Source organism: Rattus norvegicus, chromosome 16 (assembly GCF_036323735.1).
Source record: "Rattus norvegicus strain BN/NHsdMcwi chromosome 16, GRCr8, whole genome shotgun sequence".
In the NCBI taxonomy this organism is placed as follows: Eukaryota; Metazoa; Chordata; class Mammalia; order Rodentia; family Muridae; genus Rattus; species Rattus norvegicus.
The window spans coordinates 19,377,390-19,391,776 of NC_086034.1; the positions used below are offsets into that span (position 1 = coordinate 19,377,390).

The 14,387-nt window shown below is 51.6% G+C and overlaps 2 protein-coding genes across 3 annotated transcripts in view; both read right to left on the reverse strand.

Moving 5' to 3' along the window:
• Positions 1 to 758: 758 nt before the first annotated feature.
• Positions 759 to 7,971, reverse strand: Tm6sf2 (transmembrane 6 superfamily member 2). The gene is made up of 10 exons (NM_001127654.1): positions 7,864 to 7,971; positions 6,575 to 6,678; positions 5,833 to 5,930; positions 5,659 to 5,762; positions 4,632 to 4,714; positions 3,298 to 3,422; positions 2,905 to 3,006; positions 2,483 to 2,575; positions 1,871 to 1,990; positions 759 to 1,208 (listed from the first exon to the last, which is right to left on the reverse strand). Exons 1-10 carry the CDS (start codon positions 7,956 to 7,958, stop codon positions 996 to 998), a joined length of 1,137 nt encoding a protein of 378 aa, NP_001121126.1. The 5' UTR covers positions 7,959 to 7,971; the 3' UTR covers positions 759 to 995.
• A 1,227-nt stretch (positions 7,972 to 9,198) lies between these two features.
• Sugp1 (SURP and G patch domain containing 1) overlaps positions 9,199 to 14,387 on the reverse strand; it is a 30,873-nt gene continuing 25,684 nt past the window's right edge. For both annotated transcript variants that reach the window (NM_001011920.1, XM_039094335.2), the window contains exons 9-14: positions 11,590 to 11,696; positions 10,936 to 11,113; positions 10,620 to 10,726; positions 9,808 to 9,953; positions 9,518 to 9,647; positions 9,199 to 9,357 (exon numbers count right to left, since the gene is read on the reverse strand). In NM_001011920.1, the coding sequence (NP_001011920.1) occupies positions 9,331 to 9,357; positions 9,518 to 9,647; positions 9,808 to 9,953; positions 10,620 to 10,726; positions 10,936 to 11,113; positions 11,590 to 11,696 (695 nt within the window). In that variant the 3' untranslated portion in view covers positions 9,199 to 9,330. The remainder of the gene's footprint in view (positions 9,358 to 9,517; positions 9,648 to 9,807; positions 9,954 to 10,619; positions 10,727 to 10,935; positions 11,114 to 11,589; positions 11,697 to 14,387) is intronic.

Genomic DNA, 14,387 nt, shown 5'->3' on the forward strand with positions numbered 1-14,387 from the left:
AGCCTCTGTCTGAGAGAACGTTGACTGGCCTGGAGCTCACTATGTAGACCAGGCTGACCCAGAACCTGTAGAGATCTGCCAGCCTCTGCTTCCTAAGGGATGAGGTTAAAGATGTGCTTCACCATTCCTGGCTTCTATTTGATTTGGGAGCAGGGTATCTCACTGAACTTGGAGCTGTCTGGCAGTGAGCTCTGGGGATCCTGTCTTCCTCCCATGTCCCAGTGCCGAGTTACAGGTATGTCCCATTGCTGCTGGCTTTCATGTGGGTGTTGGGGACTTGAACTCAGTTCCTTATGTACTTTACCGACTGCCATATTGCCACTGACTCTTTTATGTGTGGAGGGGTGAGAATGCAGTCCAGGATGGTCTCCAATTTGCCATGTGGCCAAAAGTGACCTTGTGCTCCTGATCCTCCTGCCTCTGCCTTGCCAGTGCAAGGACAACAGGTATACAGCAGCACACCCAGTTCACATGGTGCTGGGAATGGGCCCAGAGCACTGATAACTGTTGGGCAAGCACTCTGCCAATGGAACTACACCCGCAGCTCCAGGTGTGCTGTGACTTCTTCCTCCTCCCCTTCTAAGCCTCAGTTTTCACATTGGAATATGGACTTGTGTATGCCATTGAAAAGCTGATTTCAAATGTCCTGGTCACTCTGATTCCAGATAGCCACCGTGGCTGTGAGCACCCCCACTTTCCCCTTGTGGGGTACAAGAAGATGGCCCCTTGATCCAACTCCCTGAAATCCTTAGGTGGTGTTCTAGATAAGAGAACGGTTTTTATTAAAGGATGGGGGAGGCGATGGCTAGATTTCAGGAGAGGGCACTAAAGTCCTTGTGACCTTTGAGGCACAGTAACGTAGTAGCAAGAACACTGATGCTCCTTTCTGGCCTGGATCGCAATTTCTCCGCATGTCCATCATTCCATGGCCAACCCACACCTAGAGGGCAACGACGGTTGCATAGGTAGAAGTCTTAGCAGAGAGGTGCACATGCTCACTGCTGCTTCTTGCCTTGGTCCTGGGGCGAAGATGGCGGTGCTGCACGCAAAAAGAAGGCCGGCCGCCACAGGCAGCGGAGAGCCAGCAGGTGGGGACCCAGTGCAAACAGCAGGTTGCTCAGAAGAAAGGTGGCCCAGGTGTCCTCTGGCACGCGGTAGGTGAAGGGTGTGCGTAGGTGCATGGAGGCACCCATGTGTGAGAACTGCGCCTGCCAGGAATGCAGGAGGAGCACAGGTCAGGCTGAAACCTCACGCACCACCCACTCTCATGTCTTCCCTCCCTCAAGCAACTGTTGAGCTCTAAACATTCTTGCCTCTGATGCTACTCTTCCTCATTACAACTGTTACTGCCCAACAGATTCCTTCCTGGGTGCCCCTGCCTTGATGGGGCCTAGGCTTTTTTTTCTCCCTACCAGAAACCCAGAAAGAGCTCTGGTGCCTCTACTGCTCCAACAGTCCATGGCTCCCTACCTCTCCTCACACAGAGCCAGAATTCAAAATTGTCTCTTGTCTCTCTCCACTGGTGTCTTCTTTACTGCCTTTCTATACTGTTCCCATTCATGGAGGCCCTTCCCTGTATTTGTCTTCATAGGTCACAATCTTTCCACCCTGCAGTCCCTCTCAGGCCCTGTTCCTCCTTCCCTCCGGGTTTCTGTTTGTTAGTTAGGTTTGTTTGTTTCTTCAGTGCTGGGGAATGGAAGGTATGTGCTTGCACACGCTAGGCAAGCGTTGTAGCATCAATCCATATATGCCATTATGGTTCTCTCCAGCCCTGACTAGGGTGCCTGGGGCTACCTGTGGCCATCTCCCCCAGGCTAGGGAATTGTGGGCCTGTCTATCATCACTACCCCATCCCATCCCCACCCCTTACCTGGCCAATGGCTCCAGCAAATACCAAGGCCCAATCCGGCAGCCAGGAGCAGCCAGGGAAGGTGAGAGCATAGGCAGCCAGGCAGTAGAATGGTAGAGCATAGAACAAATACATCAGCATCTAGGGGAGACCACAGCCCGTGAGGACACAGGTGGGGCATCTACACAAGGCCCCTCTCTTTCTCTATGGGTCCTTCCCATTACCACACTCAGGCCGGCCTAGCAAATGGGAACGCCCTATTTCCAAGGCTAACATGATTGACAGGGACATGTGATTCAGACTGGGCTAATCAGAGCCTGAATGAGATGTGTTTTTTTTTTTTTTTTTTTTTTTTTCCCCCGGAGCTGGGGACCGAACCCAGGGCCTTGCGCTTGCTAGGCAAGCGCTCTACCACTGAGCTAAACCCCCAACCCCAAGATGTGTTCTTAAATCCTAGGTGACCAAGGGGCTGGATGAAATCCTGGAGAGCTGCTGGGATGTGTCCTCAAGCACCTGGATGCCACCATACCCGAAGTCTGCATGTGCATCTGCCTGACTGGCAGGGGCTTCAGGCAACTGCTTCAGAGAAGCTTGGGTAGGACCACAGCCCACTCCTCCTATCTGACCTCTCACCTGCAACTTTGGGTAGGCCACAGGGTCCCGAAGGTATGGTTCATATTGGTAAATATAGATGAAGCAGGCATCTGCGGGGCAGTCAAGTACTACCTAAGATACACAGACAAACACCAAACATTTTGCAAGGCCCCTCCCTACTCCAGCTCTCAAGCTGAGCCCACAATAATCACTCTGGTCCCTCTCAGCCCTCCCTGTTTCTCTCCCCTTGCCTTGGGGTTCACCATAAGATTGTATTAAAGAGGCTACAGGGAATAGGCATTTGTCTGAAACATTCAGGTCAGACTTGGTGAAGCACTTCCTTGGGTGATCAGATAGAAGAACATTGTACTTTTGGCAATGAATAAGGAGATAAATTTGGGAGAAGCAGGCTAAAGAGGTAGACTGGAGGTGAAAGAGTGAGGCAGCTACGGCAGACTCACCAGGCCCCGGAAGACAGTGAAAAATGCAGCAAGGATGAGGTAAACTATGAGTGTCAGGTCAGCCGGGCGCTGTAGGAGGCTTTTCTTCTGTTCTTCCTGTACCTGTCCCACAGGAGAAAGTCAGGGCTAGTCAGAGAGGTCGGGGACCCAGTAGACGCTCAGTAAACGCTCCTTTCTATCTTCCTGAGCACCAAGGAGGCTTTCCCAAGTATGCCTCATTTAGACATGTCAAACCCAACTCTCCTATACTCTAGGTGAGTGTTCCAACCCTGAGTCCCTGAAGTTTTCAGAGAATCTTACCGTAAAGGCCATGCTGGCCTTGAACCCCAGTACTGAGAAGATGGGCACAGGCTACCATTCGCAGCTTAGGCCGGGTGTTGGTGGGGCACTCACCACATCACAGGTGCAGGAGCTTGGTGCAGGCGACTGGTTGAAGATCCTCATACCGGCCCAGCATGGAACCAGCATGTACAGGATGGCAAGGAAGAAGGTAGGTCTGATCTCTGAACTGTATTTACCTGCCAGGGTGAGGAGAGAATGGGACTCAGGAAGGAACTCCTAATGGCAAGTGACACCTTGAGTCGCACTGTCCTTGATGAAGCTCTTTTACCCTCCTTACCCAGGCCTGCCTGACCCTACACTTGTGCGGGTAATCTTTGCTTCCCACCTTGATGTCCCCCGTGGAACAGAAAACCATGCCAGGAAGGTAGAGCAGGCTGGGACCCAGAGACTCCCAGCTCCCCGCCATATTCTTGAACACGTGCCATGCTTCTCACATAAAGAGATGTGAGCTGTGGTCACATAGGCTCAAAACAGAGGTGCCTAGAGGCCCAGAGGGCTTAGCCAATAAGCTTCCCTTCCCAGACATTCCTCCCTGAAAAAGGTATTTACTCTCAGGTCCACCCTGAGAAGTGGGGGATGGTTTTATATACCCATTTTCTGCCAGAACATTGAACAGTTTAGAACCACGGACTGTCTCTTTCATCAAGATTTGCTGTGAGGAACCTGGGGAAGGCCTTTGTCTACAGAGCACAGCCTAATTCTCTGTAGAAGACCGCTCTGCATTCCCAGCCACAACTGCCACCAAGCCTGTCTCCACCAAGGTAAGGACAATCTCACCCCACTGGGACAAGCCTGAGCTCCCCCTCTTGAGCTTCCTCTCTCCCCAGGCCCTGGGCTAGACACTGACCTCACTGCGGGCTCCCAACTCCATTCTCTGTACTTCCCAGACTCACAGCAGTACCTGGATGTCCAAGAGTGAGAACCCCATGGCCCTGGCCTCATTGCAGGTCTGAGGACCCCAAGCCAGCTCCGACTTTCTCACACATCTCAGACTGCTCTTTCCCACACCTGGAGTGGTGTCCCAGAGCTTCCCTTCAGCCCGGTACCCCACCCTGCAGCAGCATGGGCTAAACACAATCAAACTCCTCTGTTCTACCTCCCTAAGAGGCTGTACCCTGCAGTGAAGTGTCTGACAGTCCCCCTCAATCAGCATTTTCTGAACCATTTCAACACTGGGATTCTCTGCCCTTTCTTGAGAGACCTACTTAGCAAGCCTTCACTAAACTCCCTTCCTCTGTGAAGAACATTCTGGGAAACCCTGAGAGGAAATCAGGATTAATGCCATCTCCCCTTTACTGCCATGTAGGAAGGGAGTAGAGGGTGTACTGCCTGCTGGCAAGGTTATTTAGCCATGTGGGCTGCAGTTTCAGAGTCTGTGTCCTTACCAAGGATGTTTCCTGGGAGAAACACCAGGAGGCTCATAGCGAAGGACCCCAGCCAGTAGAGCCCAAGGTTCCGGTACCTTTTCCTGGGAAGGGAAGGGGGGGATAGCTGTGTGTTGTGGTTTGCCCTGAAGTTTTCTGTATTTTGATGCTAATTCCACTGCCCCAAGGACAGCTGCCTAGTCACAAACTCAGGAATCAGGTGACTTCACCAGAACCTTCTCACCATTGGATTTGTAAAGTACAGGTGAGGGGCAGGTACAGGATAGAAGGAGGCCTGTCATTGGAGGAGAAGGAAGGATGGGTGGGAGGGAGAGAAGTTTGAAGGAAGAGGAGGAGACTAGAACAGAAGAGATAGGAGGGAGAGAGAGAAGGAGAAGCCGGGGCAGGATGATGGATGCCATCCTCGCTCTATGTATTTACAGGTTGTTATTAATGTTCTCAAAGGATGGACGGTACCGGGCTTTGTATGTTTAAGTGGGCAATTACATCTTACCAATTGGGTCAAAGGTTATTGTGTTGTGTGTTCTTTTATGTGCCGGTTTGAGTGTAGGAAAGTGTGTGGCGGCAAGAGACAGTGGGCCGCCGCGGAGTTGGGATGTGTTTCTGCAGCTATCTAGCAGATATCTTGGGGCACCGCAGTGCAGGACCTAGTGGGGTAAGAGACTATGCCTTTTGTATTTTTATATTTTTACAACAACAGCTGTGGCCCATTAACCCTCCGTCTCAAGCCCTTTCAAGGGCCCAGAGGCAACACTGGATCTTTAGCTCTGGGTCCCTCTTGGGTTCCTTATTTATTTTTGGTAGCCAGAGGTGGAGTGTGGATCTTGAGCATGCTCAGTGTGTGCCTGGATGGCACCTCACACAGGGACAATAAAAACTGGGAATGACAGCAAAGGTCTCCAGCCAGCCACACCTGCTGACGACTGACCTGGAATGTCCTCTAGGCATCCCTGGGTGAACATACCCCTTCTCAAATACTTCTGGCTCCTCAGAGGCCTGGGACCCTCTAGTCTTCTGTCCCCCTCACCTTTTGCGGATGGCACCAGCCATTGTTAGATAGAGCAGGTAGTGCACAGTACCATCCCAGTAGCAGATGAAGATGCCGTGCGCTGTGCGTAGGTAGGGCTCGCCCTGTGGACAGGAGTGGGGCTCAGGAGCATGCATGATGGGGCCAGGACCACACCCAGCCATCCCACACTACCTCCTTGGCGTAGAAATCCATAAGGCCCATCAAGTAGCCATCTTCTTGGAGTGCAATGACCAGGTCCACCACCGAGGTGAAGGAGAAGACCACAAAGACTGGAGACAGAGAAGGGAGGACTGAGCAGGTGAGTGGGCTTGATATGGCGAGGACAGGGTCATGTATGGGTGTGGCTAGAGCCAACACAATGGCAGCTTGAGCCTGGGCAATCTCAGGTTCTGTTCTTTTGACACAGGTTCTGTAGCCCAGGCTGCCCGGGGACACATGAAAATCCTCCTGCTGTAGGTTCCCAGGTGCTGGGATTACAGGCTCTCAGTAGCACACCTAGCTTTTAGTTCAGCTTATAATTGGGCTTGAAAATCAGGTCCAAGGCAAAATGACCAGGACACACATAATAGCACCCCATTCTACATATGTGATGAAGGAAGTCCCAAGTCTGGAGCTGGACAAAGTATCATGGTTATCCCACCGTTCAGAACTCAAGTAGAGGCAGGAAGATGAGCGAGGTCAGCTCGGGCTACAAGAGTCCTGGAGAGGACATAGGGGAGAAAGACATAATTATTTCTCTCTAAAAGGGGAGAGCTTTGAGGTCCTCCAGTCTAATGGTAGTCCAAGCTCTCTGAACTATAGTTAATGGGAACCACTTAAAGACTAACAGAGGTCCTCGGGTTGTCCCAAGGCTAGAATGGAGGGAGGCCTTTGTCCAGAGCACCTTTCTCCCCACCATCTCCCAGTGACTCACCAGCATAGAGAGGGTCATAGGTGATCTCCCCATGAGATAGGCTGTAGACAGCCATGAAAAGCAGACCCAGTACCAGAGCACTCGTCAGCACCACACACAGGGGCCTAGGGGGAAACCAAGTGAGGCCATGCTTGAGTGAGACCTCCTGGAGGAATTACCCAGAAAGTACCAGCAAAGGAGAATGGAACTTCACTTCTCCATCAGTGGCTTCTTGTTTAGGTTTTCTACTTGGCAAACGTTACTCATCCTTCAAGGCTTATCCATCTTGCTCCCCCTGGAAGCCCTCTCTGACTTCCCTTTCCATTTCTGTTAGTTCCAGTAATTCCTCATTAGCCAGTACTCAGTCCTTTGGATTTGCCTGGTCAGGCATTGAGAGTCAGCCTTCATGAGGTCAGGCTCTGATGGGGAGGAGAGCTAGAATTCCGAAGCTCTGTTTCTCCCAGCTAAAGTCCAAATGTCTCCAACTGCCCCTCCCTATCCTTGCTCAGTTATACTCCTGATAAGACAGGCCAGCTAGCTTCAAAGATAACAGAAGCTAAGTCTCTGGGCTTCCCTAACACAGCTAGACAAACAAACCAAAACCCAGAGAAGGGAATCCACCTGTCCGGTGCAACACAGCAAGTTTTTGTTCAATTCTCCTAAACTATCCAGGCCCACATTTCATGCACTCCAGCCTGGTTTTACTTAACCATCATGCCAATAACACAAATCTTGACACTGCACAGAATTTGTGATCCTCACCTATGACTATAGTGAAACCTAGACAGGTGAATGGACCTAGGCTCCCAGAGGGCAGTTGACTCAGACTCCCAGGAGACAGGTACCAGGAGTCAGACCTATGGCTAAGGCCCTCTCTATCCCATTGTTTGGGTCAGTTGAACTTTGGCATGAGGGACTTGCTGGACCTCCAGAATCTATCTAAAGATAGAAGTCACACCAGTAGTCATTGCTTGTAGGGGAAATTTACTCTAGGTCTGAGACAAAAGACATGGAACAGGGCTTGCGTGCCAGGGGAGTTGGGTGAGTTGGTCTTTATCTAGGAAAATACTTTGACCCTGGGTGACTTTGGAACCGGCACAACATGCATCCCCATAATATCCGTAAACCTCAACCCACTATGGCTCCACATCACCTTTTCCCACAAACTTACGACTGCATCCTCCTGACTCAGTGCGGCCAGTAAGGGATTTCTGTTTGCATGGGTATCCCCACCCCCTAGCCCTCCGCCCAGCTCCCATGCTACCTCTCATCTTCCCTCCAGCCCATGGTCCTCATGGACGAAAACATACTGTGAGAACGCCGAAACTTGGTTGAGTACGTAGGACACTGGCAGAGCACCGAGTGACATCGCCACAGTCCTGCCGGCTAGCGGCGGGATGTCCATGGCAGCGGCACCCCGACCCTGGTGAAGCTTCCGGAACACTTGGCTCCGTGACCGCAGCGTGTCAGAGCTCTGGGTTGCCAGGGACCTGCCCTGTGCAAAGGTCGCCCTGCCCAGGAGCCAGTCACCCTTTCCCGTGCTGGGATTCTTGGCCAGTATGCCAGGCCCCGCCCTGCTACGAGACTCTGCCCACAAGTTCCCTTTCTCAGTCCACTTATTGATTGTACAGCTGTAGTCGTGTCCCTTCCGTTTTCAGAGGTCGCACAGCTGCAGTAACGCCCCTTACCTGCACCCAGCTTATAGCTCCTGCCCCGGAGTGTGGCTGGACTTTAGCGGCGCCCTTTCAGTGTCCACAATAGTCCTTTCCCTAAGTCCCATTTTTTTTTTAAAGATTTATTTATTTATTTTATGTGAGTACACTGTCACTGCCTTCAGACACACCAGAAGAGGGCATCGGATCCCATTACAGATGGTTATGAGCCACCATGTGGTTGCTGGGATTTGAACTCAGGACCTCTGGAAGAGCAGTCATTGCTCTTAACCACTGAGCCATCTCTCCAGCCCCCTAAGTCCCATTCACAACTCTCCCAGTCCTACTCACAGTAGCTTCAGGGGTGAAGCCACGCCCTATACGCCCCTCCCCGCCAGGCCCTACACTCACAACTTGTACACGCTACAGCCCAGCCCCCAACCACATTCCTACTACTTAGCCCTACCCTCAGCTTTGCCTTTCACAGCTGCCAACTCTTGGTCCTTTTGTGCACACCAGATCTTCCTCTTTGGATTTGGGAGGGAAACATTGCAGAAATGGGAAACCAGAGGAACGAGACTGCGGTATTCTGATCTATCATTCTCCTCCTTTTTCTGTAGAAGATTTTGACTAGTTGGAGAGGTCTGGGGAGGATGGAGGGCAGCACAAATAGGATGTGCCCCCTCCCCCCGAAAAGACTGATACCAGGAGGGTCACCTGTCCATCACGGCCTCCAGCTGGGCTCTTGCAGCTATGCAGTGAGCAATACATGAGACAGCCGCTCTCCCATGTCTCTGTCTCCAGACAGGCCCCATCCCCACTCCAGCTGTGCCCAGTACACAGCAGCCCATGCACACACATATCATGAAGTGTTTGGAGGCTTTTTTCCTCTGCCGGGGGTAAAATCTGAATCAACTGGCTGGTCTCCAGTTACTATGAACTCAATGATGAGCCTCACTGGGGCTGGAGGAGGAACAACAGCAGGAACTGGGATGCTGGGCAGGTAAGCATTGGGATTTTAATACACAGCACAACACTTGTGACAACAGGGCAGAGATGGATGCCAGAACATTCCACAGTCCAAGGATGTCCAATCTGAAAGTAGACTTTGTGTTTCCAGAATATTCAGTAGTAGGGCCGTCTGGGGTTGTTCTGTGGAAGGCCAAAAAGATCAAAGGAGTATTAGTGGAAAACTATAGGTCCTCCCTCTAGAACATTCTGGGCAGCAGAGCTGACATCCTGTGAGGGGCAGAGCAGGATGTGAGGGCTTGACATCTCCCCACCACCAGCAGGGAGTAAGGGAGGCACACACCAGAGGGTTGGGCCGGAAGCGGTAGGCCAGCATCATCCTCTTGCGGAAGGCCTCGTACTCATCATCCTCCTTTGAGAGTTCAGCTGGCCGGTCAATGCCAAAGCCAGCTCCATCAATTGTGGTGGCACCCCTGTGGAAAGCCAGCAGTCACTGAGTAGGCAGGATGAAACAGACAGGAAGGGCTGCAGGGTATTGGGGTGGGGACTGGTGGCAGGGCTGTTGTCACCAGTTCTGGAACCTTAAGCCTTGTCCATCTGCGTGCTCCCTGCAAGTCCCGTGGCAGCACTTACTTGTTCACTGGGTTCTTGATGCCCTGGCCCTCAGTGCCTAGCCCCTCGCCCTCCTTCCAGCCCATCTTCATGAGCATCTGGTAGCCAATGTTTTCCACTGTCAGCTTAAACTCCTTGTACTCTGAGTAGTCTGGCTCTCTGCCCTCCTGCAATAGAAGAGGGAAAAGTTGCTAGCCATGGGGACTGCAGCTGTCCCCAGGCCCCAGTTCTGGCTCCAATGCCTGCCCCACCTGATCTTAGCCTCAGGGGAGACTGGTACACCCATGTGCCCCACTACCCATCAGTGGCCGACTCCACCAACAAATCAAACTCTTTATCTTTCTGCTGTCTCCAAGGGACTGAGCTTCCAGGTACTCGTCCAAAGGGGCAAGGTGACCACTGACTCCCTTTGGGGAGTTAACAGTTTAATGGGAAAGAGTCGCTCGTGTTCTAAGAGCAATTTGTTCAAATACCCAGCTTGGGGACAATCTGTTGCACAGAATGCTAAACAAACGTGGCTATGGGATACAAAGAGAAGCCAATTCATGTCCCATCAGCCCACTGGTTCCTGAGCCCACCACGGTGGAGCAGCATGTGGGACGGTGACTTTCTGCAATTGGGTGACAGAGGTACATGTCAAAAGAACAAGGTTAGCCTGGTCTATACAATGAGTTCCAGATCAGTGAGGACTGCATGGCAAGACCCTGTCTTAAGGGGTAAAATAAAGCTATCCCTGGGCTCCAGCTCTGGAGATGTGATTTCCCTGTGGCTGGAAGACATGGCACTATTTGTTAATTCCCTTGCTGTCAGTGCCTGCCCATCAGCATCTCTACCTTCAGGGCCTTGAAGGTCTCCATGAACTTCTCTAGCTCATCAGGGGGCAGGAAGTCTCCGATGAAGTGCTTGCCCCGACCCATCTGTGTCAGCTGCTCTGCCCACTCTGCTCAGAGAGAAGAGGAAGGTGAGTGGTGAGGGATGAGGCAGTAGGCGGCAGCAATGGTGCTCCTTCTGGACTTATGACTGCTTGTGAAGGTCCACCCCCCTCACTGAGGAAACACTGGCAGAGGTGGAGCCTCTGGACTATGTGCGACGGCCAGCAGAGCAGGTAAATGGGGTACACTCTCCCACTCTCCCTTCGTGCCCACACACCCCGTGTCTTGTCCATCTCCATGCGTCGCAGCTGGTGCTCCCAGGTGCCCAGTTCACTGTCTACCTCCTCGTCACTGTCATAGCCATGCTGGTGTTGCTGCAGCGCCTTCTCCCACAGAAGCTGCATGTCTTGCATGGCACGCTTGTGCTGCATAATCATGTCATACATCTGCTGCATCTGTGGAGTGGACAGGCAGGCACTCACTGAGAAAACCCCCTCACCCAGAAGGGCAGGGCAGGGCAAGAGCTTCAGCCTGTCATATCCATGTCCCAGCATGGATGGGGACCTTCAGGCATAGAACAAGGACAACAGTTGACATTAGACTGCAGGCCCATGGGAAGGTGGGGCTAGGAGCCTGGGGCTGTGATCCCTTTTAATCTGCCCAGCTGACCCCTCGATGGTGAGGTCAGACATCAGTGTCTCAGATCATCAAGGTTCCAGAGCTTAGGAGAATACCCAGTCACTGCAGGAAGCTGGGGAAGGGAAGAGCAAATGGGAGACCTCTCTTTAGCAACAGTCTACAGGCCCTGGGCCCTGCCCTAACCTGGCTCTAGGGACTTGCCTGTCAGGGACTCCTCAGATAGCACTTAAACACTGACACTAATGTGACCCTTTGTTTTGGGCAGAGCTGAGTCACCCGCTTGAGACCTTACCTCCTGCTGTTCTTTTAGCTGCTTCTTTTGTGCATCGGACAACTCTGTGACACCCACCAGGCCCACAGGTTTCCCCTTCTCATAGCCAAGCCCCTTGAGATCTTGAACTAGAAACAGAAACAGGGAAGAGGACAGTAAGAAAGTGGTGCTCCTGTTGTCAACTCTGCCCACAGCACCCCATGCAGGGTCCACAGCAGACCTAGAGAACTCCACTGTGGTGGTGCTCTGGTTGTTCTCATCTTTAGAAAGAAGCCTCCAGGAGGTTTCACAATCCCTTAGCCACAGATATGGCTAAGGATCAGAGGGTCCCATATCCCAGAATAGAAACGTGGCCTGAGTCCTCAACTCAATACTACACTAATGGTGATGGGGCAGAGGCCTAGCAACACAACAGAAAGGAGCTGAGTTATATACATGCCCATGAGCCATGCACATGCTATCTGGTGTAAATGCCCACTGGGTTGAGTCTCCATTGAGTTAGACTCCACCAAGTGGCTCCCTCGGGGAAGATAACTAGCTACCCTCAAAGCTACTGACATTTAAAATTTGCATTATTGTTATAACTTGGCTGGAGCTGCGCTGACCGTGGGGAAAGTGGTATGATAGTCTGTCTGATCGACAGAAGGCACCAAACACCACTGGGAAGGGAAGCCCAATCTCTATATGCTTACACACAGAGTACTCTGGAAGGTTGGAAGGGCCGAGTCCATCGAGTCCTCAGGCTGGTGTACCACCCTTCAGAACTTCCTACTAGGAACGGATGAGGTTCAGGGCCCATATACATGAAGCCCTGGGTTTCATCCCCAGGAACATGTGCACACACGTACACTCACACACATATTTTGGCCAGCATACATGAAACCCTGAGTTTTCCTAGGCTCCCAGTTCACCCTTGATCTTTGCTTGAAGAGAGGAGCACACATGGGTGTGGGGACCCATGAGGCTGAGAAGAAGGGACCTTTCTTTTTTGGCCACTCCACCAGTGACAGGGAGTGAGTGCTCTCAGAGACAATACAGACCACTGGGATGTGAACCTTGGCCTATGGTTTGGAACCTGTGATGCTAATCTGGAGCACAGCCTTGGTGCCTTCGTCTTCAGGGCTCTGGATTTTTTCTCTGGCCAGCAGCAGAAGCACCCAGCCTTAAGTGGCAGGCAGGCTGTCTCTTAACCCTCAATTGGCACTACCAAGCTCTGGAGCTTTACTCCTTGACTGAAGGCCCCAGGGCAGGGCTGGAGATGACTGGCCCTCAGGGTTAGCTAGGATGTCCGCCCGCCTGCCCGCCCACAGGCCAGCCCAAGAACCAGGAGAGCAGCCTTTCCTGTGGAGCTGCACTGGCTGGTCTTATATAGTTGACAAGAGGGAATGTTGACTGAGAAAATGCCTCTATACCATATCTGGCTGTTCACAAACCCATGGAGTATTTTCTTAATTAGTAACTGATGGGGAGGGCCTAGCCCTATGGATGGTGCCATCCTTGGGCTGGTGGTCCAAGGTCCTATAAGGAAGTAAACTAAGCAAGCCATACAGAGAAACCAGTGAGCAGCACCCCTATGGCATCTGTGTCAGCTCCTGCCTCCAGGTTCCTGTCCTGATTTCATTCACTGATGGACAATGATGTGGAAGTATAGGCCAAAGAAATCCTTTCTTCCACAAGTTACTTTTGTTGATGGTGTTTCATCAAAGCAATAGTAACCTTAACTAAGACAGGGGCCATCTATCCTCTCGAAACTGTGAGCAACTGGGAAGGGGGATGGTGGTGGGTAGGAGGACCAGATGGCAGGAAAAGTTCCTCAGTCATTTATTCTCAGCTTAGAAGACAGAAGACCACCCCCATACTCATATGAGCTCATGGCAGAAAATACAAGTTATGCTGGCTGTGCCTCAAACTGCTGTGAGGAAGAAAGATCACAGGTGACTGTACTAGCTATGGTAGCTTCTTATCTCGTATTTCCTGAATTTTCTTTCTTTTTTATTTTTTAAATTTTTTATTTTATTATTATTATTTTTTTTTTTTTTGGTGTGAATCCCCCCACCCCATATGAATTTTCTATGATGAAGATGTAAGCCACGTGCTTCAAAGCCTAGGACAGAACAACAGGACAATCTGTGTGACCTGACAGAGGCACACTGACAGGGTGGAAACAGATATGCTTCTAGAACACACATGGTGGAACACACATGGTGGAACACACACATGGTGGAACACACACATGGTGGAACACACATGGTGGAACACACACATGGTGGAACACACACGGTGGAACACACACATGGTGGAACACACACATGGTGGAACACACACATGGTGGAACACACACACACATGGTGGAACACACACATGGTGGAACACACACACACATGGTGGAACACACACATGGTGGAACACACACATGGTGGAACACACACATGGTGGAACACACACATGGTGGAACACACACATGGTGGAACACACACATGGTGGAACACACATGGTGGAACACACCTTTAATCCCAGCACTTGGTAGGCAGAGGCAGACTGATCTTTGAGTTCAAGGTCAGCCTAGTCTACCTGGTGACTTCCAAGCTGTACAGTGAGACCCAGACTCACTGACTGAAAAGATCAGCAACCACAATCTACTGGGCTGGAGAGATGGGGCTCAGCAATGGGTGCTGGGTGCTCTTCTAGAGAACCTGGGGTCCATTTTGCACCATCTACACGGTGGCTTACAACCACCTGCAACTGCAGCTCCAGGGCTCTGAGGCCACTTTCTAGGCTCCGAATGCATCAAGTATGCATTTGGTGCATAGGCAGCCTTT

What these genes read in the sequence shown, in the direction of transcription:
- Tm6sf2 (NM_001127654.1), bottom strand. Translation starts at nt 7,958, where the DNA reads ATGGACATCCCGCCGCTAGCCGGCAGGACTGTGGCGATGTCACTCGGT. An exon ending in CTATGACCCTCTCTATGCTG is followed by an intron (nt 5,931 to 6,574) that starts GTGAGTCACTGG and finishes CTCTGTCTCCAG; the next exon opens with TCTTTGTGGTCTTCTCCTTC. An exon ending in TCTCCCAGGAAACATCCTTG is followed by an intron (nt 3,423 to 4,631) that starts GTAAGGACACAG and finishes TCACCCTGGCAG; the next exon opens with GTAAATACAGTTCAGAGATC.